This window comes from Poecilia reticulata, linkage group LG22 (genome assembly GCF_000633615.1).
Source record: "Poecilia reticulata strain Guanapo linkage group LG22, Guppy_female_1.0+MT, whole genome shotgun sequence".
Classification (NCBI taxonomy): domain Eukaryota; kingdom Metazoa; phylum Chordata; class Actinopteri; order Cyprinodontiformes; family Poeciliidae; genus Poecilia; species Poecilia reticulata.
In genome coordinates this window covers 8,553,866-8,580,431 of record NC_024352.1, presented here as the reverse complement: position 1 = coordinate 8,580,431, position 26,566 = coordinate 8,553,866, and the positions used below count along the sequence as shown (strand labels likewise).

The following is a 26,566-nucleotide window of genomic DNA, read 5'->3' as shown; positions in this document are numbered from 1 at the left end:
GAGGTCGCTTGAGGAGGGTGAGGGGGGAGCATTTCTTATTTGGAGCATGTTTAATTAATCACCAAATCAACCCTCTTCTGCTCTGCATCCCCAGCCCCATATGTTTGCACTCGAACGCTGTAAGGCGAGCAGGACGCAGAGCAGGAGATGCATCCTGCCGCCTACAGATTATGTCTGCGATTGCATAACAACAACCATCACTAGGTTGGAGAAGAGCTGCGATAACAGAGGGGCCAGTGGAGTTGGCGAGGTTCAAACTGTCAGCTCTGCCAGACCCAGACTGTTTAAAAAAAAAAAGCCTCCAGGGTTCAAGTCACACACACACGCACGCACGCACGCACGCACGCACACACACACACACACACACACGCACACACACGCATATAAAAAAAAGAAGGAAAAAATTAAAATGCATATGAGGTGTGATTCAGGAAAGTGGTTCTGTCCAGCTTTGGTCCTGTAGCTCGTTTTTAGTAGTTTTCACTTGAAGATAATTTATTACAAGTGTGCAGAGCAGGTTCGATGTGGGGGCTGGGAACTGGGAGAATGGTGCTTGAAAATGCTATAGCAACCAACAAGAGGTTGTGGGCCTTTGGTAAAAGCAACTCTGGTTTTGTAAAAAAAAATTGAGAGAGAGAGAGAGATAAGATAGCAAAGGGACTGGGAGGGCGAAGCATGACATTTTAACAGCACTTTGTTAAACAACAGATCGTTTTTGTTCTTGTGGCAAGTAGGCAGTCTGAGTTAATGTGGGTAACATTTTACTGAAAACAGTGCTTTTTATGTCAAACAGTGTTAAATATGCTGCCAGAAAATAGCTGACCTGGCTCTAGGACGTGATGAGAACAGCTTGGATAAGTTTCATTGTTTCAAACCAAAAACCCGGTTTAATTAAAAGCTCATTTATCAGGTCGGACTGGTAAAATGATTTTTTAAACTTTATCTGCATTGTTTCAAATTAGATAATCTGTAGAACATCTAAACATGTTTAGTGTTTTTGCAACTATACAAATCGATGGACGGATAAAGGAAAGTGAGAGACGTTTAAGCAAACAGAGATCATATCTGAGGATCCACAAGGCTCCATTCTCGGACCACTTCACTTCGGTATCCGCTCTCTCATCTGAGTCAACATTAAAGTAACATCTATTACCCTTCTCATGCTAACGACACACCTTGTGTGTCTCCACATGATCTAAAGAAATATCTGCTTATGACCTCAAATAAATATTTGACCATTTCTAAATCAATTAAACAAGAGTACAGTGACAAGTCAAATAGTCTCATCAGCCAATAAGTTGCTTATATGTATCTCTAAATGCTTCTTTCACTTTTCAGAATTTTATACATGCTTCACCTGGAGTTTTGAAGCGTTTAGTTTTATTTCTAAAAAGGATATTTAGAACTTGACTGAGATGATGCAAAACCACAAGTAGGTAGGAGTCACAACTTTATGTTTTCCAAAACGACGCGTGCGGATCGGTGAGTTGAAGGTGCAGAACTTCTTTACATACTCGTTGTTTTTTTGGTCCCACAAGAAGCGCTCTGTTAGACTAGACGCGGATACAAAAATACGCAGCACACAAGAAACACTGACATGGTTATAGACTCGGACCTAACTAAACCAATCTGCCGCTGTCTTGAAACATTGCCTGGTCAAAACTGGTTTTTATTTTTAGATAAATTACTTTAGTCTTGTCTGCAGATCTCTGAGAAAATAAACCTGGCAGCTGAATTTGAGAATCATACATCTGGGCAAAACAATCTCCAAGTCCTGATCATCAAACTGACGTTAATGTAACATACATAGGTTATGACCACAATAACTATGATTACGTCAACATTGTTTAGATTTCAGAGCCTGTTTGCTCAGTGTTTCCAATAAAATTTCCTGAAAACATGAGATGTGTCAGCTTCTCCAAATCAGGACTGAAAATATCACTAAGTGTTTACCGACACTTAGTTGATCCATTTGGGTTCACGTTTCCTAGCTATTTACTTGTTTCTTCTTGTGTCTCTTTCTCTTATTGCATTATTTAAGGTTTTATGTGCCCACTCTGTTCCTCTGCTTGTTTCAGTTCAGTGATCACCTGTCACACCTGTGTGTGTTTTATTCGTGAAAACCTTAAAGTGAACTGTCAGAAGAGCTGGACACCGGCCAGTGTCTTGTCCGTGGACTGATCAGAAAAGTACCAGGGCCGCGGCAACTGTTACCGCTGCGCAGCCCACGCGAATTACTTTTAATGAACATGTAATTAATGTAAATAGACTGAATGGGTTTCAAAGCAAACAACGACTCAAATTGATTTGCATTTCTCTTCTTTAGGGCGGAGGGGCGGGGTTGGGGGAGGGGGGCTGTTCTCCAATTCGCCCTTTTGTCAGGCGCCTCTATTGATCACTTCGTGTGTATCGCTCCGCATGTGTTTTCCTTCATTAAGAAATAACGGCTTCCTGATTACTCCCATCCCTGGGTTTAATGTTGCTTAATATCCACTTTGTTCCTGTGTCATGGCGGAGGGCAGCGAGAATAATGTGTGACTGGGTGGGCCGTGATTGGCCGCGCGGTGAGGCAGAGGTGTTTAGGCCGTCGGCTGTAAAGGGGGATCAGTGGAGGGGTTAGAAAAGCAGAACCTTTGCGGCGGGCTCCAGCTCAGCATGTGGTCCCTCTGGGTCCCACTCATTCTCACTTACACAACAGTTTTTTTTGTTTTGTTTTTTTTATACCATCAACAGGGGCGCTGCTAGGAACTTTTGAAAGGGGTGGCCAGATTGGAATAGCACACCTTCACCAAAAAGAGAATTTAAGGAGCTTTGTTATGGTTTTCCGATGCATGTGGGCAAGTAGAGCAGGAAGAATAAAAATCTATGTAAATGAATAAAAAATGTGAAAAATAAATAAACCTCTTATGTGTAACATTTGTTTCTTATAAGGCTTCAATACTATTACTGCCAATATAAACAATAATAATGTTCTTTCTTTCTTCTTTCTTTGTTCCTTTCTTTCGTCCTTCCTGTCCAGTGTACTACTAGAACCAGATGTCATATCATGTCATGCCACTATAGTAACGTCTACTGTGCAACAGGAGCAACAGGAGCAATATCCCACTTCTTGCCTTTTACAGAGCAGATCTGACACTGCAAGGCAACCTGTCCCACCGGTTTGACTAAGCTGGCAGAACAGGACACGAATAAATACGTTTTCCTACTAATGTCTTGAATTCAGATTCATAAAAAAAATATATATAATCCATATCAGACACCCTGATATGGATGACAGACAGTGCAACTGTCTGTTATCCTAAGGCTGATTTTTTTTTTTTTTTTAGACAAATGTTTAACATAAATGCACTTCCATGCTGCCACTCTTTGGGGATTAGGATATAAACCCCTTATTCTGTTGATTTCCGTTCATTTAGCCAGCAAATTGACCACGTTTTTTTTTTTTTTTTTTTTTTTTTAAATAATATAGGCCATATCCTACTGTGCAATTCAGGCACCGGAATTACATACAGTGACGACTAGCCAAAAAAAAAAAAAAAAAGGAAAACTATTGAGTTGTGTGCAGAATTGCATGTTAGCTAATTGTTAATTTAAGCTGCTCGCAGTGGCTAATTATGTCAGCACAGCCAAGCCATTTGCATGATGGACCAGCCACCTGCCTGAAGGCGCTGCCAGGGCAAACTATATAATTACTGAACAGCAGTGGGGCAATTTTTGACTGTCGCCCCTTTTGTGTCACATGAATTCCTCGTAATGACATATTTCATTAGGGGGGCAAATATCACCCCCTCCTCCCGGGAGCCGAACAAAAAAAAAAAAAAAACAACACACAAGTCTCAACAGGTCCTAATGTACGGGACCTATTTACATTCACCCCCAGCCTGTGTTTTTTCTCAACCTGTAGTTATGTGCGTCTTTGCTGTGAGTTAAATGGACGAGCGGTGGTTGTTTCTCAGCAGACCGCGCCCGGGTTAAAATGGACCAGGGCTTTTCTCAAAGTGATTGCTGCCTGAACTCATTAAGCTGTCAAATGTCTGGCTTTGGGATCTTGATTGCTTATTGTGTTGCAACATTCAAGGAATTTTTTTTTTTTTTTTAACCCAGCAATAGAGACGTATCCTATTCACTCCCAATGGAGAAATCATGGCTCACTGATGGACCGTCCGTCGGGTTTAGGATGATCTATGCAGTGGCGGTTCTTGCACATATAATGACCTGGGCTTGTTCCTCCATTTGGGACACTGTTATTCCACCAAAATCGATATAAAATTACAGTTTTGCACGTCCGTTCATGAGACATTCAAAATAGAAACTGACTGCCATGTTTTAACTACCTAATGTCATGATCCCTGATGACATTGGTGGTGGGCAGCATTGTAATATGGGAATTATGGGAAAGAAAAACTTTCTATGGGTTAAAAACAGACTTGAGATTGACTTTCCCTTCCACCAGGACAGTGACAATAAACATCCAACCAGAGATGCAGTGAAAAGGCTTCGCTCAAAGTAAACTCAGTAAATTAACTCACCCGTGTCAGGATTTTCCTTTTTTTATTATTATTTTTTTTAATGACAGTCCATCTGAAAACACAGTATGAGTTTATGAGGTACTTCTTCCTTTCAAGCACGTTAAGATTATTGTGGTACAAAAAATGTGCTTCTTTCGCGTTCCTTGTTTATTTTATGCTGCTACCACGTTCGAAATAAATAAATAAAATCCCAAATTTCAACACATTATTGTACTTTAGTTGTGTAAGTCAGTCCTTGATTGACCACTGACTTTGAGTGAATTTTGGGCCAATATCACCTGTTTTTCTTCTGTTTTTCCAACTCTATATTATGATTCAATGGCATAAGTGGATTAAAAAAATCTTCAGACATCTCAGATTAATAAGTGTTATATGTTGAAAGTTGACTAAAACATATTATGTGATCATAAAACACATTAAGGCAGAGGTATACCTCAAAGCAGGAGCACAACATACTTGTCGAACGCACCACCGCCGCTGACTAACACCCACTACTTTTTTCCAGATTCATTCCACTAAAGATTTATTTTAGAAATCATAAGTGCTCTCTTTGGCATGCAAATCAGTTTAAACGCACTTTAGGTCTGACCATTTGAAAGGAATAACCTTGGACCATTCAACCCGTCATTAAATGGAGCAGTTATTCCCGCAGGCCTACAGAGCGGGCGGCGGCCCCCGGGTCCGTGTGGAGGGTCTGGTGTTAACGGGGTTAGTGATGGCTCGCTGCCTTCCAAAGGACTCCTGCTGGTACTGTACACAGACAGGACAACCCCGCTTTAGTCTGAGTTCATTTAATTGGCATGTTTAACGCGAGCACTGCAGGCATGGAGCAAGAGACGAGCCCGCATAATGACCACACACACACACACACACACACACACACATACACACATACACATACACACACACACACACACACGCACACACACACAAACTCTAGAGTTAAGATCCTCGCGAGGATCTTCTTATGAACCGAAGTTGAAGGTTTTACGGTGGGAAGTTTAAAAGTAGGTGAGCTGTTGTTCTACTGGGGAGACAAAAAATAAGTACATAAATAAAAAGAAACGATAAAACAACTTGAACTACTTTTTTATCTGTTTAATTAGGATCTTGTGTGGTGCTGTACGAACTTGTGGATGTCTGTGAAGCAACTTCTCTGGCTTTGAACACCTTGCAGAGCGTCTATCGCGTGAAAACGGACAAAGCGTGGTACCGTCTACCAAGATGTGACGACTGACTTTCACTGTCAGGCTGCTAAAAGGGAGCTTTAATCAGAGAAGAGCCGAGAGAGGTTCATCGTAACTCTGGAGCAGTGGCGGTTCCTGCATGATTGGCACCCTGGGTGGGCCCCTTCTTCGTCTCCTTTCTTATTCTCTCCCAATCAATTAAGTTGCAAGAAATGATCAGAGGTTTTTTTGGGGGTGTGTGTGATAAAATACGTCTCACTTTGCTCACAATATATTGATCCAGACCTTCCTATTCCTAGGAGATGGTAAGATGCCACCGACTTCATGTGTAAAAAACGCAATATAAAACTTAAATATAACTTACAATTATATTTCGTTACCTTGATGCTCGTGTGATCCCTAACAATCCGCCCACATGACCCATAAAGCGGCTCATATGGGTTAACGACTCTTGGTTTCCCCTTCACAAACCCGCCGTTTGCAAGAGTATGGAAAACGCTGCACACAGCGACAAACTGACATAGCATGTGACCCCATAGTGAAACATGGTGGTGGACATATCATGCTGTGGGGATGTGAAGCTGATGAGAAGCTTGTCAGAGTTAACCAGAATCAAACAGATATAGGAAGAAAACCTGTAACACGATGTAAAGATCTTGAAATATTGGCGTGAGGGCCACCATTTTGGACCATGATGCGCCAAAACGTACCGAAAGAACGGCCCAGTCAAAGTCCAGACCTCAGCTCAATTGAAAACCTGTTGAAAGACTTGAAAATTGAATCTCAATGTCAGTAATTTGCCAATAAGAATGAGCAAAACGTTTTTTGTTCTGTCTAGATGTTTAGAGCTGGTCCAGGCTCTGAACTCAAAGAATCCTTAGACACGTCAGTCAATAATCAACATCAATAGTCTGAACAGCCAAACCGATTCAACAGCTGGAGTCAATTTATAGAATAATAAACAAAAAAAAATTCTAATCAGTGAACAAAGTTTATACATAACAAACAAATTCAAAGTGAACAAGTCAAAGAAAAACAGAGAATTTGTCTGGACCTAAGCTTATTGAAGATGAAGTATAGGAAACATCCAACCATATAGCCGTTTGAAAAACAAAATTCATCTCAGAGATTATAGCTGCAGCAGAGCTAAAAAGGAGCAAGGCCATTGAGCAAGTTCAAAAAGCCGGTTCAAAAAGCCGGTATTTGTGGACTGCATTAGTGCAGACGGCCCCGGCCAACTTGGACATCAGTAAAGGCACCATTAGAGCTACAGATTTCCCAACTGCGTGCTGCCAGACAATTTTTGAGTTTTCTGGCTAGGTTTTGCAGAGGCCCATTCCCGTCGCCCACAGCAACCATTTGAGCATCATTGAACCAAAACATAAAGGATGAAGACTCATGTCAACAAAAAAAAAAGGCTTTGAAATCTACAACAAGCATCATCAGTAAGCACGAATTGCTGAAAAATCAGAACACGACGCGACTCATTTGTAAAGATATTTGTCTTATTTACATTGTACACAATATTATCAGAGCTGGTTGTGTGATATATTTTATGTTAACTACTCTGAGATAGTGTTCCTGTTCATTTCTCCTGCAAACTTTATGCTTGGTTTGTTGGATTTGTTGATTATTAGAAATGGCAAGTTTTGAATGGGGTTGGTAACATAGCCAAATTTTAACATTTATGTTTTTACATTTTAGCAAAGGGAAAATAAAAAATATCTTTTGTGCATATTTTTTTTAAGTCTCTCATCAATAAACAGTTTTTTAAATGTATATATTACTTATAATTTTTGATATCTGAAAACGATTTGATAATCCTTTCCAAAGATGTCAGGCAGATTGGTTTTTTTACTTTTATTTTTTTGCCAACAGTCATTTCCTTTTACTGCATAGCGTTGGTCACGTTTTCTACAAACAATGATTACTTCCAAAAATGTTACCATTATTGTAAACACCCACTTTCACAATCCACCATTGTTGGCTTCAAGTTCCTGAAGCATATTTAGTTTAAGTGTCCTGCTTTTGAACAGGATTGTTTTGTTTTGTTTTGTTTTTTTTCTTTCCTTTTTGTCATTTAAAAAGAACCAAATGTATATATGCAGAAATAAAATTGCAACTACAATGGCTAATCACAGCCAAATGCGTTCATAATGTACCGGAGGCAACTTAAATTGTTAGTTTGATTAAAGCTCGGTCACATGTATGTGTGGGGAACATTACCTCTTATATAAATGCAAAATAACAACTAATTTGTAAAAAAAACAACAACATTTTTTTAACTGAAATCTCAAACACTATATTAGTTTAAATCAACCTCCTGAGTCGACCACATCTGTGGGTGTATTTTGCTTTTGTTCCATTTCTTTATTCTTGAACTTTGCTCTATGATGACGACGACATTCTGTTATAATTATCAATAAAGTTCATGTAGCAAACTTAAAGGAGTGTTGTCTTATTCTGTCAGCCGAAAAACCTACTTTTTAAAATTTCAATCTAAGGACTTATGGTTTGAAGTCAATGCTTGACTTTAACAATAAGTCAATATGCATGTAGGAGGCAGCATCATATTATAAAGGCTACTTTACTGCAAGAAGGACTAATACACTTAGCAAAATAGATGACATCATGAAAGAAGAAAACTATGTGGAAATATTGAAGCAACATCCCAAGACATTAACTGAGGAGTTAAAACTTGGGCTCAAACAGGATTTCCACATAAGCAATGATCTGAATCACACCACTAAATTAGTAACAAAATGGCCTGAGCACAAACAAAGTTGATGGTTTGGAGTGGCCACCACAAAGTCTTAATCAACAAACTTGTACAACGGAGCTGAAAAAGGTATTTGACAAACTTGACTGAGTTACAATCGTTCTGCTGGAGGAATGGGCCAAAATTCCTGCAAACTGTGACGGTATAAGAAGTTTTATGGGAGACCAATGAACAATGCAGTTCTACAAAAATATCAATATTTGATTTGAAAATGTTGTTCTGTTATCTTTTTTATGTTGACATAAAGTGAAACAGGTAAAAAAAAACAACAACAAAAAAAAACAAAACATACAGACATCCTAACTGACTTAAAACATAAAAAAATTGTTTTGTCAGATTTTATATCAAATCTGTGACGTAATCATGGTTTTGTATTTTTCCAACTTTCATGAATCACTAATTTCTCCAGGTCATCAAACAGGGATGGAAAGCAGAATCATATACAGCATAGAAATCCATTTTGACGAAGAAGTTCACTTGAGGAATCATACTTTTTCAACTCGCCATGTGAAAATCAGAGTGAAAAACACAAATCAGAAGATTTTCTATTTGCCAAGGCTGAAAATGAAGCCCATTTAGTGTTGCGATTGACAAAAAAAGAACTCTGGTAGTCAAATTTGTGCTTTTTTTTTTTTTTTTTGTAGCTGGGCAGTATTATCGAAATGAAGTAAAATTGCACCCAGTACCAGGAGAGGAAGAAAAAAAAAATCTTCAAAAGAAACAAAGCCAAGTGAACACCTAAGATGTAAAAATGTGCTTTGTTCATCACAGGGAGGGGAGAGAGAGAGAAAAGACTCCACTCAGCGAGCCCTGAATGCTGCATTTCATGCCTGCAACAATTATGCTGAAAGGTCAAGTATTACAGCATCTTGTGCTCCGCTTTGCATGCAAAGTATTTCAGTTCGCAAATGACCCTCGTTTGCGCTCTTTGCACAATGGCTTGAAGAAGCAGATAAACGCAGGACAATTAAAGATTTTTTTCTTCTTCTTTCTTTTCTGCCGGCTAGCTCAAAATAACGTTTTGCCGAAAAGGGAGTGATTGCAGTTTGCTGTGTAATTGTCCCATTTGAAATGCACATGAATGTTCGGGCCTGCTGCAATAAAATGTTTCAGAACTTTAACAACAACAACAAAAAAACAACAACAAAAAAAGGAGGCAGAAAGTGTGAATGTTTTCAAAGAAGGAAGTGAGTCATTTTTTTGTATGACGTGTAAATATATATATATATATTTAAAAAATGTGTTAGGAAGTATTTAAAAAGCAGACAAACAGCTTGTTGAAGAGTGCAACCTTTTTTTTTTTTGCTTTTGTACTCTTATGTTTTCCCCTCCGTGATGAATTTGTTGTTCAGCACCATGGACAGCCCCTGGCTGGACCGTCTTGCTTTTCATGAGAAACCAACCCAAACCAAACCAAACCAAACAATGACACGATTAGGATACAATCGCAAGTGTCTCAAACATTAAATTTTAAAAAGTATATTAAATGTAACATCAAAATAGAACAAAAAAAAAAGTTTCATAAAGGTTGAAAATGTTAAATCGCACACAACCACAGCTTTTTATTACTTCAAACCTCTTTCTAAGTCTCAGATGTTTATCCTAGTCACGACTATAACTTTGGTCTGACATAAATGTCTATTTTTATTTATTTATTTTTAATTTGGCACATGTCGATCTGTCATTAGTGTCATTAATACGATTTTAGAGTATATAATCCATCGAACATATGTAGGTATCATGCCGATTCTACCTTTTAGATACAATAATAATAATAATAATAATAATAATAATAATAATAATAATAATAATAATAATAATAATAATTCAGAAATAGAGTATTTTTCATTTTACAATCTGCTTCCACTTGTTTTTTCTCCTTTTTTTCTCCTTGAACCATCAACTCGTTCATTCTTAACTTTTGCTTTTTAAGACGTACACACACACACACACACACGCGCGCGCGCGCGCACACACGTTTTAATATCCGCTCAAAACTTCACATTCAGGCTCCACTCCACTCCGGCTTAGAGGGAACCCGCTTGCTAAATAGGCGAATAAAATTCACCAGCTAGTCACTAACTCAAATATGATTACCTTGAGATTAGAGACTAATTGCTCGGGGTTCATGGAGGCAGCCCACCATAAAGCCAGGAGGACTCGGGGAGCCGAGCTGTGGGGCTTTCCACAAAGGAGCGCGATGAGAGCGCGCACGCTTCCAACAAGTCATTCTCGACAGCTACAAGCGGCGCACAAAGACCACACACGGCGCCAAAGACATGTTAATGTAATCCCAAAGTTCTCACTTCTCTCCGCGAACAAAACGCGCTCTGAAAAATACCTAATAGAAGACAGTTTCTGATGCTGGGCTGGAGAATTTTAGCTCAAAGGTCTTCTGGAAGGGCGTTTTTTTTATATTATTATTTCGCGCGGGAGGCCTCAAACTGAGACCGCTTTAGGAATAAAAAAGTGACAGAAAGACGTTGCGAACATGCAGTCGTGTGTGTGGAAATGCCAAACTCTTCTGTAGGAACTGTGGAAGGGGAGGGGGTGCGGGGGACTACTTTGGAGAGCAACGCGTAAAAACGCTGAATTAAAAAAAAAAAAAAAAAAAAAAAAAAAAAACAGCCCCCTTGAATACGTTTTAAAACTCAGTGGATTATGTGTTCTACTGGTAATGAATAAATAAATAAATAAATAAATAAATAAATAAATAAATAAATAAATAAATAAATAAATAAATAAATAAATATTGATGAGTTGTTCATTAAGCTGGATAACAGTCTACAGTAATAGTTGCATGCAGATATTAACAACAGGCTCTGTAACTTTAATCTATTACTATTTCTGAACTAACTGTTTGGTAACGCTCAGAGTGAGAATGCAAAGAGATATTGACATATGTACGTGTGTATAAATAATAAATCATAAATCCCTCCAGTGACGGTTCGTCATTCCACAGCAACATGAACTTTCTGCTGAGCACATATTTAGCAAACTTTGGATTCATAGAGTCTTTAGAAACTTTTTCGTTTGGTTCTCTTTTGTCTTTCCAAAAATGAGCAGAGGCGGCTCGAGTTTGCATGGGGCCAGCAGCAGCATAATAATAATAATAATAATAATAATAATAATAATAATAATAATAATAATAATAATAATAATAATAATAATAATAATAATAAATAGCAGCAAATAAATTGTGAGACAAGATCATTTCTCTCAATTTTGTGTCTACAACACAACACGTCTTTGACAACTTAGTAAAAGTCAGAAATATTTCCCAATTGTTTTTGATTTATTGATTAGTTTCCAGCTACAGCAAGTATCACTCACCTACTGACATGAACTGTAATTGCTAACATGATTGATAAAATATATATGTGTGTGTGTATGATTGTATGATTAATTTAATCCTAAATAATCTTATATTCAAAGAGTTACATTTTTTAAAATTATTGTATGCATTTAAATGTGAAACTTTTGAATACATTTTCTAGCTAAAATCTAAAGTGCTTATTGGGCCCCCCTCCTGGCCTCGAAGGGGCCCAAACCAGCAGCTTGACTCACTTATGTCTTGTGACGCCTCTGAATGTGAGCGTCCTGACTTTAACCTCGTTGTGACCTCACTGCTCACACCTGCAGAAGAATCCTAGTTAAAGGCCGTGTTTTAACGTGAATATATTAAATTCAATAGTAAGCCACACAGTAAGCCACGATTTCGGTTCATTATCGAGACCGTGGAATATGAGCCACATCGAAACTGTGCTTAAAATCCAACATAATAATAATAATAATAATAATAATAATAATAATAATAATAATAATAATAATAATAATAATAATAATACGACGTCTTTAGGAACGAGTTGGTGCTGAATCTCAAACCCATCGCCCGTCCCTTTCAGTTCCCTGATTGATTATCGATGGAGCAGCTGATAGAGGCTCGCGCCCGTCTTTCGAGAAGAATTCCGCGTGCTGTTTGGTCAGGGATTTCATCGATAAGCTGCCCTTTGAGCAGCGCTCGTGTTTGATGTGGAGCTCCGAGAGACCTCGCCTCTGTGACTCAGTGAACACACATCCAGAAAAAAAAATGAGCAAAGAAACAAACAAAAAAAAAGCATGTAAGGGCTACAAAGGCGTTTGTTCTGCGGTGCACGCGCGCGCGCGCAACCCAATGATTCATCAAAAAAAAAAGTACATCACAAAAAAGAAAAAAAAAAACACTCAATTTTCATTATTTTGTTCCGATTTGTTTTGGGAAATAAATGAAGGGAAAAAAAGACGTTGTTAATACTGCGACAAAACCAATAACCATAATAATATTCTACTACTAAATTAAGTTTTTTTTTTCTTCTTCAACCTAATTACTCACATAATGCGAACATATTTCACAAAAAAAAATAGCGTAGCTGTCTCGTTTTCATAATTTATTAATAGGACTGTTTTTGTAGTAAGTCAAATATCTATATAAGTTACAAAGAAATAAAACGTACAAATACCGGGGAAACCACAACAAACCAGCAATAGCGTCAAAAAAGTTTGTACAACAAAGAGCTAGAATTCAAACCTTTTACAGAAATGTACACGCTAGACCTACGGCTCACATTAAAATTCTATTAGAAAGCAGAGGCGCATTGGGTTTCACGGCAGTCCAGTCGTGTGTGTGTGTGTGTGTGTGTGTGTGTGTGTGTGTGTGTGTGTGTGTGTGTGTGTGTGTGTGTGCGCGCGCGCGCGCGCGCGCGCGTCCCTGCTCAGGGTCAGGTGTACCCCAACTATCAGTCTACCGCAACGATCTTCTTTTGTCTCTTTATATAATTTACATAAATAAATCCCAGGACGTTCACATCCACAGTTTATGGGAAAAGTTTCTTCCGCAAGAGTTTCCTTGTAGAATAAAAAGCTGCACCTCGAGTTTTTTCTTTTCTTCTTCTTTTTGTTTTCTCTTCTTTTTGTTCAAATGCGTGCATGTGTGCTGCGACGTGCCTCTCTTTTCACCGCGGAGGGAATTTGAACCACAGCCGCTGCGTCTCGTCACCACGTCCTGCCGTACAACAGGGCCGAGCACTGTAAGGCCGAGCCGTACTCCGCTCCGGGGGAGTTCAGGTGGGAGAGGCCGGCCACCTGGCTCTGCAGAGACGGCGGGCTGGAGGAGTGCGGCGCCAAGTCCGGGGAGTGACCCGTGCTGCCCACCTGCTGGCTCTGGTGCTGCCCGAGCCCGGACGCGTTGTTGGACATGATCATGACGTTGCCTCCCTGTTGGTGGTGCGTTTGCGCTGAGGACGTGGGCGTGTGGCCGCTGCCTTGACACGGCTTGCCGTCTTTTACCAACACCGGCACGGCCACCCTCCGCGGGGACTGCTGTTGCTGCTGCTGCTGCTGCTGCTGCTGCTGCTGGCAGGAGCCGCTCTCCTGCTGCATCTGCTGCTGGGACACTTTGTCTTTGGCCTGCCTCTTCATCTTGTAGCGGTGGTTTTGGAACCAGATCTTCACCTGGGTCGGCGTGAGGTGGATCATGCTCGCCAGGTGCTCCCTCTCCGGCGCCGACAGGTACTTCTGCTGCTTGAAGCGGCGCTCCAGCTCGTAGACCTGCGCCTGGGAGAAAAGCACCCGCCGTTTTCTCCTCGGGGTGCTGGACAGGGAGCCCATGCCTTTGCCCACGTCTGCCAGGGAGCTGAGGCTGCCCATGCTGCCCATGTTCATGCCCGACGAGGAGCCCATGAAGCGAGAGACTGAGAAAAGAGAAGATTTTTTTTTTGAACTTGAATTAAACACAGTTTAATTTGAACGAGTCAAAGAAAAAAAAATATTAACGTTAACTTGTAATGGCGTTCTAATTGTTTGGATTTAATTCGTAAGTCAATACGTTTCACACAAATTCCTGCGACCAAATCTGTAAACTATGTGTTCGTTATTAAATTTATCCGATGATTTTTTATTTTTTATTTTTAATTTATCTATTTATTTATTTATTTTAGCAAATGAATAAAAGCGTTCAGGTTCATTTTAGATAAAACAGAAACAGATTGAAATACCAGCTTTCACCCTCTATTAGCCACCAGGACGCTGAACAATAGTGCGGCCATCCACGATCCATTTTAATGTTGCACTTTAGTCGTATAGATAAATAAACATCTATTTATAATAATAGTTTCTAAGGTTTCCTTGTCTTATCTGCTCTGATGACATTAGTTTCCTTCCGCCAAACTGCAGCGCGACAACAATTCGTTCGTGTATTTTTAAAGCCCGAGTGGAAATCTTTATGTCCTCCAGATGCTCCAGCCCAAGTGGGGGGAAAATATCACAGATGAATGCAATGAACTTGGGAAGAAAGCAAAAACAATCTTAACTGTCCGGCTGGCGATTTAGATATTTAGACTATATCTGATTTGCTGCACAGAATAAAACAGAGTGGAAAAAAAAATGACGCTTGAAACACACAGAGAGAGCCTCGCTGAGGTCGGGGATGCGGATACTCACTGGTGGAGAAGCGCGGGTCCGGGTTGGCTCCGTACCAGCCGGTGGCCGTGGCGCTGCCTCTCATCCCGTCCTGGTACGCCGGCAGCTCGCCCATGTTGCCCAGGTTGCCGTTGCAGTAGCCCCCCATGGCAGTGTGTGACAGCTGGGAGACACCCGCCGCAGTCATGTGGTAAGCCGCTGACACAGTCCCGTTGTGGCCCATGTGGTGCTGCTGCATCGCCGCCTGAGAGACCTGCGGCTGCCGGTAAGAAGCGAGAGGTGCCCCCAAGTTGTTATTCTCCATACTTACTTTCTTATAGCTCTCCTCAAGGGGACTCAAGATATCGGAAACAGAAAAAGGAGTCGTATGCTTAGGGCTCATCGACATTGTTCTGTGGCTTGGAGAGGGAGAAATTAGAAGGCAAGGCAATCTCTCCTTCTCTTCTCTCTCCCCCTTCTCTTCTCTCCTCTTTTTTTTTTTTTTTTTTTTTTGGCCAAAGCCCCTCTGGTTCCTGTTGTCTCAACGTCGATCCTGGTAGATGAACACGTAGGAGAGCGCCTCAAGTCGCGCCTTTAATTGGATTGAGTGGGTGAGCTCGGTGCTGGCTTTGGTTTGTTTTAGCCGGGTGCCAGGTTTAAGGCTACCATCAGAGGCGGGGCATCGGCAACAATACAAAAAAAAAAAAAAAAAAAAAACCCAGCTCTAGCCTCCGAGCGTAATTTCACTTAGAAGACATGTGCTCCCCTCCCACTAACAATAACATAAGCGCCGCCGCACATGATCATAAACGCTCGTCCCGGCGCTACCGCTGCTGCCGCGGGGCGGTGTCCTGTCCGGGCGCGCGGCTTCTGCATGGCGGAGTTAGCGACTCGCCGCTGTTTGCTTCCTGACCACAATGCACTTTATTAACTGTAGTGATGTTTACGAGGGCCTCTTGAAGGAAGGAGGCCTATATGGACTTGAGAGTTGGAGAACCACTCCTCGGTTGAACTACTGACTTTTAATGGCCATGAGAGGCCTCCAGTGATTGCAGGATTGTTTGTGTTATGCCTTATCGTACTCAGACATGCAAAAGTGCACTTGCGGGGAGGGGAGGGGGAGAAAAAAAAAATCCGCCTGATACTGATAAGTAAATAAATACACATCCGCGCGTTAAGTGGCTGCGTAAATGATTAACCCCCCCCTAGATTCTTTTTTCCTCCCCACGTTTCATGTCATTGGACGAAAGCAGCGTGTTACCTAAATTCAGATGAACACCCTCGTAAAAAGAGAGGGGAGAAAAATCTAGTCTGGCGGAAGGAGAGGCTCTTATGTGAAGTTAACGGTGTTCAAGTAGCTACTTTCCCTGCAGCACAAGTCCAGGTAGCCCTCAGTAGCAACTTGCCTTAATGCTCAAGGAGCGATTGCAGTTTAACCCAATCACCTTGAATTTTTGTTGTTTTTTGTTTTATTTGTACAGAGTCATCGAAAAGGAGCTGGGCTTTTTTCCGGATATTATTATTATTATTATTATTATTATTATTATTATTATTATTATTATTATTATTGTTGTTGTTGTTTTTGTTGTTGTAAGTTGTGTGTTTGTTACATTTACAGGATTTAATTTGTGCGGTGGAATATTGCATCAGTTAAAAATGGCACCCCATGAAAAAGACATCTTCATTATTTCATGTGTCATTTTCAATCGTGTTACTCAAAGGAAGTTTGGAGGACATCAATCAGTAATAAAAAACAAAAAACAAAAAAAGGAAGTTAGCATTTTAGCTTAAAGGTTCATACCCTTGTGTATTTTTATTTTCCACTACTAAATGTAGACAGACAATTCAAAGGATTTTAGAAACTACGGTTTTCACTAAATTCAAAGTTAGAAAAAAAAATCACACATGGTACAAAAAATAAATAAATAAAACTACTTATTCTTCTTAGTGTGTGTTTGGGTTCATGACATCACAAGAATTGGGTTACCAGTTGGTAACAGCAAACAATGTGATGAACGAATAACTTGTCAGTTTCCAACATTCTGTAAGTTACATTTGAAGCAGGATTTTGACTAAAAATATGCAAATAAAGAAAAAAATGGCAAGAAAACCAAATACTTGTATACTCAAAAGAACTATGCCTTCTGTGATGTCAGCAAGAAGCTGGAGAAAGGGTGTTTTTAAAGGAGACGCTTCATTGACTTAATAATGATTTTTAACAAAAGAAATTGAATATGGATTATCACATGTCGCTCTGTTAATGAGAAACTACATCCAAAGTAAATAATAATCTCACTGAAAAGTCTGGCTAATTGCTTTAAACTTATTTAAGGGCTAATAATCTTTATTTTGGTGACAAGTCCTGCCAGAACATTTTGTTTAGAATTTAACTGGAGATGTTTGGAAAACCGAAGAGGATTCATTAGCTGATATTGTAAATAATTTTTTGCAGTGTCCAGCACAAAATAGCTATGTTTATATACTGTAGATTTTATATAAAAGAGCATCTACTCAGTAAAGGTTAATTAAGACTTGCTATGGAGCGAGAAGTAAAGTGAAAGAAACTTCAACATGCTCTGCTTCCTACACTATAAAATAGCATTTTGGACTGTAGTAAATAGGCATTAGAAGTCAAGAAATGTCCTATAACTTTTGTTGGAGCAAAAAGCTAACGTTTGTTTCCAGTTTTTGCTTATTTAGGAGTAATGCTAATGCTAATGTCAAACCTGCTAATAGATAACTCCTTCTTACACTACAAAAATTACTTTTGGAAGGAAGCTAAACACCATTGTACAAGTTGCTGTCAGTAAGTTTTATTTGTTTGAACAATAATTTAAGTTTGTATCAGTGCTAGCGTAGTGACGAAGCTATAAATTAGCTAGCAAGGTGAGCTAGTTCAGCGCGAGGCAGTCCTTAATAAATCTAACCTGTGCTTGTCAGGGAAAAGCTTTTAATCTTACCCTTTAGAATATATATTTTTAAAAATGTGTTATTTTTTTAGTAGATATTTTTATTGTAGTTGATATTTGTTTGATTTTAAATCGGGACGACCACCCAGATATACAATTGAACATTTTAAAGATATTTATTTGGCTTATTTTTACATTTTGATTGAAATTCGCCACATATGTTTACATTTTTACTGATAAACTTGCACTATTTTCTAATCAATTTTATAAGCATAGAACTGTAAATTCTACTTGTTTGCGCACTTTCATCACGCATTGTTTTTGCCTTATTAACTTAGCATTTTATTATGCATCATGTCCTGCTCCTGAATCCTACATTTTTATTGTTGCTCTATACAGTATGACGGTGTATAGCTCAAGTAAAATACAATTATTTAGGTTTTGTTTTTTTTTAAAGACATGTAATAAAGCAAACAAACGGGAAATAAAAGAAAAGAAAAAAATTGGAATATTTTGATTTTGTGAAACCTTTTATCCAGAGGTCAATCCCAGCAGCAGCATCATAACATTTCCCAGCTTCCGCCTGAGTCTGCAGCTCCATCCACCTCAGACAGGAGCACAGCGTCTTCTGCTGGCAGCCTCTCTCAGCAGACACCGGTTAACTCCTAAGTAATGACCAGTCTTTGCATCTTTTTTTTTTTCTCTCGTTGTTGTTGAAAATTTCATCTCACAAAGAGAAGCGAACAACAGTCAGAATCAGTGAGTGTGCTGCCAGTAGTGACATGTCGATCCACTTTTAGTTTGCTGTGCATTCCGCTGCCTTCCAACTGCTTGTTCCTGTCGCTCCAACATAAACAACCAAATCACATGCGCATCTAATGAAGCAACACTATCGTGTAGTTACATAGTTCATGGCTACACATATTGTTTTGCATCGCAACAACTAACTACCAGGTCATAATAACAGCGAGCAAATGAAATTACAGCATCTTCATACATCCACGCTAAAGCTTGCATGTGCATTCCTTAATTAAACAATTCTGCAAGACATTCTTAATAATCTAAATCAGTACNCTGCTATCCCTGCTCTACCATGCGCTCATTACGGCCAATTAGCGGCAATTAGTCCAAATGTTCCCGCTAATTTCTGGAAATAATGAGAACACTAAGAAAGTGGCGGATGTGAGCCTACGGAGCCTTTGTTATTGAGGCCACACGCTGTAGTTGCTCAGCTGATACATGATATAACCCCCCCTCCCCCGCGCCCCCCGAGGAGAGAGAAACTAAACGTCAGGAGTTGAAATGAACAAGAGGTGGTCCTTTATTATTATTATTTTTATGATTTAAGATCAATACCATTCATTCATTTTCTTTACACCCTCGTCCCTTAATGGGGTCGGGAGGGTTGCTGGTGCCTATCTCCAGCTAACGTTCCGGGCGAGAGGCGGGGTCACCCTGGACAGGTCGCCTGTGCCAGTCTGTCGCAGGGCAACACGACACACTGGACACACAACCATGCACACACACACTCATACCTAGGGGCAATTTGAGGCCAATTAACCTGACAGTCATGTTTTTGGACTGTGGGAGGAAACCGGAGTAAAAACCCACACATGCACAGGGAGAACATGCAAACTCCATGAAGAAAGACCGGGGCTGGGAATCGAACCCAGAACCAAGGCAAGGCAACAACTCTACCAATTGCGCCACTGTGCAGCCTTAAGATCAATATATTCTTTTTAATAGGGTCAATATTCATACGTTGAACACTTTAAAATGCAGATATTCTGTTTCTACTGCAAATATTGAACAGACGGTAGGTGGATAGTTTTTAGCTATGACATTTAATCAAAATTAGATCCGTTATCTCTATCGAAATCTTGTCTTTATGTTCAATAGACAATACTTATTCCACTTTATACAATCACAAAGGGCGGTTTTAAGAAAAAATATAAAGTTTTTATATTGAACTAAACCTCTGGTGGATTTGAGTGGCCTAAAAATCCTTTTCAAAAACCGGATGTTAGTATTTTCACCATCCTGCCTCAGAGCCTTTGAGCAAATGCTCATGCGTCACGCAGTCACGATTATGTCATTATTTGGAGGGCCTGATTCTGCAGCAGGGACACTGTTTTAGAGCAAGTTGGGTTTTTTTTTTTGGATGAAACGCGCCACCTTGTGGATCAGTAAGTCTCTTCACCATGTGGAGCCGCAGCAGATTTTCAGTGTTTCACTGCGAGTGTTATTCCGCCATCTAGTGGAGAATTTGGTGACTGAGCAAACAGTCAATGAAATCACGTCTGAAAAGTTCTGGACCACCAGTATCATGAAAGTTGCGACTCTCACTAAATGAACAACTTCATCCATAATCCAGCCCACATGTACACATGAGTCTCATCACCTCCTCATCACAAACGACACATTTCTGAACCAGAGTTTTCAGTTACACCAGAATGAAAACCAAACCCTGTAATCACTAAGCTTTACGTAGCGATTACTGTGAGTCGCAGCCTGTTTTTGTCAAATGATGATGCTTTAAAATGAGGAATTGAGCTTGTGTACATGTTTTTAATGTATCTGACATGTAGGTAAACATGAGCTGACCCAAGACATAAGCCATGTTTGCAGCTAAGGATGGTCCCTAACCGCCCGAGGAGCAGTTGTACCAGTTGAATTTTTATTTATTTATTTATTTATTTTATATCTCAAAAATTTCAATGTAATATAGATTAAATTGAACTTGGGAACAAAAGTTCAGAAACCGCCTTCACTATGAGTGAAGTCAATTTTCAGACAAATTAAATCGATCAGGACAATTTATAACTATATGCTGGACATTGTGAACATTGACATTCTGCGTAAAACAAAACGACAAAAAACTCATAAAACATGAGACTTAGAAGATGAGTAAGCAGATCAATTAGTAACAGCACAACATGAATCTCTTTTAGTATTACTTCTGTTCTCATAAAAAAAAAGCTCCAACCTAATTGTACTTTACTTCTCAGACAAACACAGTTTGTAGGCATAACTTCAGTGTTTACTAAGCTATAGTTTGTTTTTTTCCTTAACACAACAGATTTATTCTACCTGCACGTCATTCAATGTTAGGGTGTAAATTAAAAGTCAAATCTCTGCAAATGAAGTCATCGGTTTGTATGCATGTTTAAAACGCAGCACACATAATCATGAGCGTACGAATGCTTAACATCAGACTCTTGTGTTTGTGATGAATGATGATCATTTCTGCTACCTTAATATTCATATTGCACAACATTAAGAAATATTTTCATACCTAATTAACTGCTGTACTGCATTCAAACAGTATTTTTGTCACTATGTAAATTCCCATTGCAGAATAATATATAAAAACATTTAGTTAAAAAACAGGTTCTTCAGTGGCATTTCCTACATCGCCTTGTTTTACACACTGGAATCAGTCCAACAACTTTTACTCTTCCCACTGAGTCACAGTCTGCCGACATCTTATGGAATATGAAACACGTAAAAACAGGATGTGGGGAAAGTCCACAATTTGAACATTTTGAGCATTTTGACATGTTCCACATATTTGTTTTTGTTTGAGGGGGATGAACATTAACTCACACAAATGCTGTTTAAATTCAATACATGTACGAAAGAGTAGAATAAGAAAGCGGGTGCTGTTGGGAAGCAGTGTTTTTGTGCACAATGTCAAGTAATAATAGTCTTCATGTTGTTCCAATATAACACAGAGCAGTTGATTTTACTTAAAATCCACAATTTTATATGAGAAGGGCAGATGGAATAAGATCTTTATCAAATGACATGGAATATATATTTATCTTGTGACTGATAAATTGCAGAGATAGGACAGAAAGAAAGTGTCTGCAGCTCATCTTCAGGCATTGATGCGGTTTAAGCCAGTAAAGAAGAAAGGTCTGTTCATGGATACAGAGTAAGCTGTCTTCACTTTGAAGATGACTGGTGGACCTGTAATGGTTTGTTTTTTGTGACAAATGCAGGTGTTTTCCCTTTTAAAATTCAAAACATTACGCTTGAATATGCAGACCAGTTTGTTTTTACAAAAAACCCTTTAGTTAGTCTGAAATTGTGACACCAAATAATGACAGGGGGATGACGATGCCACTTTGATGACGATTCTGTATTTTTAATCATTATTATTATTACTATTATTATTTATTTGAAGAAATAGAACAAACTCAGGAAGTGGAGAACCTGAGGAGAGTGATCACTGGCACCTGGTTGGAGGCATAAACATACAAACTGATGGAAATGGGAAATGATGCGGTAAGAATACAGTAGGGAAATTACTGGAAGCAGCAAACAGACAAGACACAATATCAATGTCAATGTCAATTATTTTTGTAAAGCACTTTGAAAACAGCTACTAAGTGCACCAAAGTGCTGTATAGTATTCTTAAAACCACACTAGCTAATAATAACTATAACAATAAAACACTCAACTGACCAACATAGACTATAAACCACCATAACAAACTCAGAAGCCAATTTCTCTTTGCCACTGTTCAAAGAGGGAAAGACGAGAGAATGTGCCATTCGTTGAAGTCCGATGTGTGTTTGGGATTGTCATAAGTCATGGTACACTCGCCTGCATCTATAGCAGAAAATAACGTGAAACAATTCACAGCAAACATTTATTTACCGTTTTAAACAACTTTCGGGTGCGTCTGTGACTGTGGAGGGAGCTGCATACGGAGACGTTTGAATTTGAAGGTCAATTTCTCTGTCGTGTTATTTCCAACTGGAAACTGAAATCTAAACACATTTTAAAAGTAACATTGGTAACACTTTATTTGAAGGGGGTGTGCATAAGACATAAAGTTGCATTAAAAGTCCATTAAAAGTGCCAAGTTTGCATGATTTTGTAAATTATGATAATTTAATGCAAAGTTGGCATTTTCAATGGACTTTTAATGCAACTTTTAGAGCAACTTTGCATTAAAAGTGTCATTATTTACCGAATGACACTTCATGACAACAGTCATAAACATTCATAAAGACTCCTTCATGTTCATGCCAGGTGTTATGTCATGTTTATGACAGTGTCATGTCAGTCTTATGCACACCACTTCCAATAAAGTGTTACAGTAACATTTTAAAGGTTAGCCTAGCATTTTTGAAACTGAATCTGTACATTAAGACATAAACATTAAAATGACTATTCAGGGTATTCAGGGAACACCAGCGGCCAAATCGGTTAAAGGAAGCAGAAAATATAATTAAGAGATTTAGCAGAATTAAGCTCCTAAACAAACATAAAAAAAAAAAAGATTCAGCTGTATTCAACCTGAAAATCTGATCTATTTTTTTTTTCTCTAACCATGTCGGTTAGTAATCAAAGTTTTATAAACAAATTACCACCGAGCGTTCTCCTAACTTTCCTCCCACGGCAGGCCAGCGAGTGAAACCAGAGGATGGGCAGACCAATACGAGCCCGTCCCATTCAGACAATTCTTCTGACTAACTTAAAAAAACCAATGGCAACCTCTAAAAGCCTGTCTTTGTCACCCTTAAACCCCAGAGATGCTCTAAAACACCATTGTGCGGTCAAAGCTCATAAATTTGTCGCAGGGACTGATTAAACATCACGAGAATCGAAACACTAAAGATTTTGTCTCGGTCCCCTTTGGTGGAGGTACAATGGTCCATTCAGGGGGAGACACCCGCACAAAGGGAGCGTTTAAGGGGAGATGCTGCGAGCTGAGGGGTTCGGCCAGTCCCCTCCATATGTGAGGCAAGGTGGCCCCAGCGATGGGGACAAAGGGCCAGGTGACAGGGACGATGAGCTGCGGGGTCACAGGACGAGCAAACAACATTATAAGGGGCGTGGAAGTGAACGCCCCACCTCCCCCCCCCAGGCACTGACATGGTTTTACACACAGAGGCCCTTTAAAAAATTATTATTTTGTATTTTAGGCCGACGATCGGAGTGGCCACGCTTCCTCGAGGATGTTTCATCTCAGCTCGGCTTGTTTCACAATTTGCCTAAAATCTGAGTGGTCCGAAGGCATCAGCGTTTTTCTGACCTCCTGCAGCAGTTCTCCAGATGAGAGTTGAAATATTCGAAATCCAAGCTTTTGCAGAACGAATGCGACCCGACGCTGTAGGGCATCCGGACCCGTCAGGCTGTTTGTGAAACACATCGGGACAGAACGTGTACAACATAAAATAAAAATAATAGTGATTACATCAAAACAAACACATTTACAAAAAAGAAAAAGAAAAGAAAAAGTGACATAGATATGTGAAGTAAATAGTATGAGATACTCCATCATGTTTGAAAGCCACATTTGCTCCAAACATACCGACATTTCCAGAATAAATGCACTTTATTAGTACGCTTTCATCAGATTAACAAAACTTAATTGAGAGAGCAGAAGCAGCTCCTGGTCACAGACGTGGTGCTGTGATAAAAGAGGCCAGGGATTCTCATGCTTTACCAGATCCAGCTCTTTTAGATGAGATGTTTGCTCAGCTTTTGGCTGCATAATTAGTCTTTTTTTTTTTTTTACATCATAAAAGCTTCTTAGATGACTCTTAATTTATCATCCTGTTTGGATAATATATACATCTACATATATACAAGTACAGATTGATTATTTTTGAGACGTGCCTTCTCTTCCCTTTAGGATATGAATCAATTCTGGAGAATGAAAAATGCTAAAGAGGCAAACTTCCTTCATATTTATGTAAAACCTCAATAAGTTCTACATGAATAGAACTTATTTGTTTATGGTTAAATAAATGTATCCATAATATATTCTATATGTTATAACTGCACATATTTGTGTGTATATTATAACATATAAACATCTATTTACCCTATATGTACCCAGCCAGAAAATATTAAATGTTTCAAAATGACACAAAATTCACCAAACCAATTTGCAGCTAGAGTGAAATAAACACATTACTGTAAAAAGTAATAATCCAAAATAAATGATTTTATTTATAAGTGTTTTACATAAACAGCATAAACTTTACAGAAAGTCTTCTGGAAGACAAAAAACAAAAACAACAAAAAAAAAACATTTGCTTTTTTTTAAAATTGAGACTAAAGGTTGGTTTTCTTACAATACACATCCCTATCTACTGGAATGAAAACAAAAGTTATTGATACAAATAATTAAAAGATTTCAAAAACACAGGAGAGCAAAAGACATGCAAATGAATTATCACTTTAAAAATAATGTCCTACACGCTGCAGCAACAATCAGCGGTACAAAAATAAACATGAAAAAAAAAAAAGAAATTGTGCAAAACATTCATCGCTCTAATGTGTGAATCTAAATGTTTGAGTAGTTCAGAAATGTGTAAAAACATTTAGACAACATTTGATGCCATTCTAAATGAGTTCGTGCATTCACAGGAGGGTCTTCATTTGAGAGGAGCAAAGGGGACCGAGTCGCTCCAAAAGTCCCTCCAGGCGAATCTGGAGGCCGCCGCGGCTGGAAAGTGCTGCTGGTACCGGGAAGGAAGCGATCCGGGGGAGGGATGCTGGAGAGGAGGGAAGGCTAACGGGAACGGGAACGCCTGAGGATGAGGAGGCGCGGGAGAGGTCAGGCAGCTGGCTTTGTCCGCCTCAATGAAGCAGGTGTGGAAGGGTTTCCCGTCCCGGACCAGAATCGGAACGACCACCCTGCGCAGCAGCGGAGGTTGCGGAATGTCCGCGTCCGGCGGCAGCGCGCCTTCCGCCCGGCCTCTCTTCATCTTGTAGCGGTGGTTCTGGAACCAGATCTTCACCTGGGTCGGAGAGAGGCTGAGGAGCCGGGCCAGCTGCTCCCTCTCCGGCCCGGACAGGTAGCGCTGCTGGCGGAAGCGCCTCTCCAGCTCCAGGGTCTGGGTTTTGGAGAACAGGACGCGGCGCTTCTTGCTCTTCTTTATCCTCTCAACCGGCTCCAAGTCCAGGGACGAGTCATCCGGCTTGGTTGAGTCGGGGGACGGTTCGAAACTGCCCTCATCAGAAGCTGGAGGCAAAACAAGAAGACATAATATTTGCTTTTTTTAAATTTATTTATATTTTATATTTTTGCTCTTTTAAGAAATACATTTTGCCAGTAAAAACCGACAACTCACACATGCAGGGGCTCCGATCGCACTCCACCCAGGAGGTGTAGGGCGAGCTGGAGGAGCAGGAGGAGTAAACCGAGGAGGAGCGCGGCGCAGCCTCCGCATCCTGCTCAGGCAGGTCCAGGATGCTCCTGACGGAAAAGCGGAACCTGCTCGGCGCACCAGTCATCGCGTTCACTCAGTGACAATCCGAGGTTTGTTATCTTCTTTCTCTCTCTCAATCTTGTTTTTTTCTTTGCATTAAAAGGAACCGAGTCCTCAAAGTAAACCTCTCCCACTTTGCTGCGAAGTGTCAAAACATCGATCCGCGCGCCGAGCTCAGTGTTTACCCAAACCGCACTCTCCATGCGCCCCTCGCTTATAAAGCCTCCCTCCTCCTCCGTTCGCTACCTGAATGGTTGGAGTGCTGTCACCAATGACGGCTGGGTGTGGACTTTGGGGGGGAGAGAGAAAAGAAAAACTCAACAAAGAGCCAAGGAAACACTCGTCATCATTACAGATTCGTCCCGTATCGTCCAACTGAGGAACAGATAATGGTGATTGTTGGAGCTGAATCACGTCTTGGGTGGCAACTGACAACAGAGCCTGTCCCATCATCAGCCCCTCCACCCTTCTCCACTCCTCGGTGTTGCC

The 26,566-nt window shown here is 39.9% G+C and overlaps 2 protein-coding genes across 2 annotated transcripts; both read right to left on the bottom strand.

Annotated features, from left to right (window-relative positions):
• Positions 1–12,907: 12,907 nt before the first annotated feature.
• On the bottom strand, positions 12,908–16,054 carry nkx2.1 (NK2 homeobox 1). The gene is made up of 2 exons (XM_008399139.2): positions 14,973–16,054; positions 12,908–14,224 (listed from the first exon to the last, which is right to left on the bottom strand). Exons 1-2 carry the CDS (start codon positions 15,337–15,339, stop codon positions 13,527–13,529), a joined length of 1,065 nt encoding a protein of 354 aa, XP_008397361.1. The 5' UTR covers positions 15,340–16,054; the 3' UTR covers positions 12,908–13,526.
• Positions 16,055–24,860: 8,806 nt separating this feature from the next.
• nkx2.9 (NK2 transcription factor related, locus 9 (Drosophila)) lies at positions 24,861–26,333 on the bottom strand. The gene is made up of 2 exons (XM_008399140.2): positions 25,940–26,333; positions 24,861–25,830 (listed from the first exon to the last, which is right to left on the bottom strand). The coding sequence occupies exons 1-2, from the start codon at positions 26,100–26,102 to the stop codon at positions 25,241–25,243; spliced, it is 753 nt and encodes a 250-aa protein (XP_008397362.1). The 5' UTR covers positions 26,103–26,333; the 3' UTR covers positions 24,861–25,240.
• Between the last annotated feature and the right edge of the window lie 233 nt (positions 26,334–26,566).

Coding starts and splice junctions, on each gene's coding strand:
- nkx2.1 (XM_008399139.2), bottom strand. CDS start 15,339: ATGTCGATGAGCCCTAAGCATACGACTCCTTTTTCTGTTTCCGATATC. Junction 14,225..14,972: donor GGACCCGCGCTTCTCCACCA/GTGAGTATCCGC, acceptor CTCTTTTCTCAG/TCTCTCGCTTCATGGGCTCC.
- nkx2.9 (XM_008399140.2), bottom strand. CDS start 26,102: ATGACTGGTGCGCCGAGCAGGTTCCGCTTTTCCGTCAGGAGCATCCTG. Junction 25,831..25,939: donor CGATCGGAGCCCCTGCATGT/GTGAGTTGTCGG, acceptor TTTTGCCTCCAG/CTTCTGATGAGGGCAGTTTC.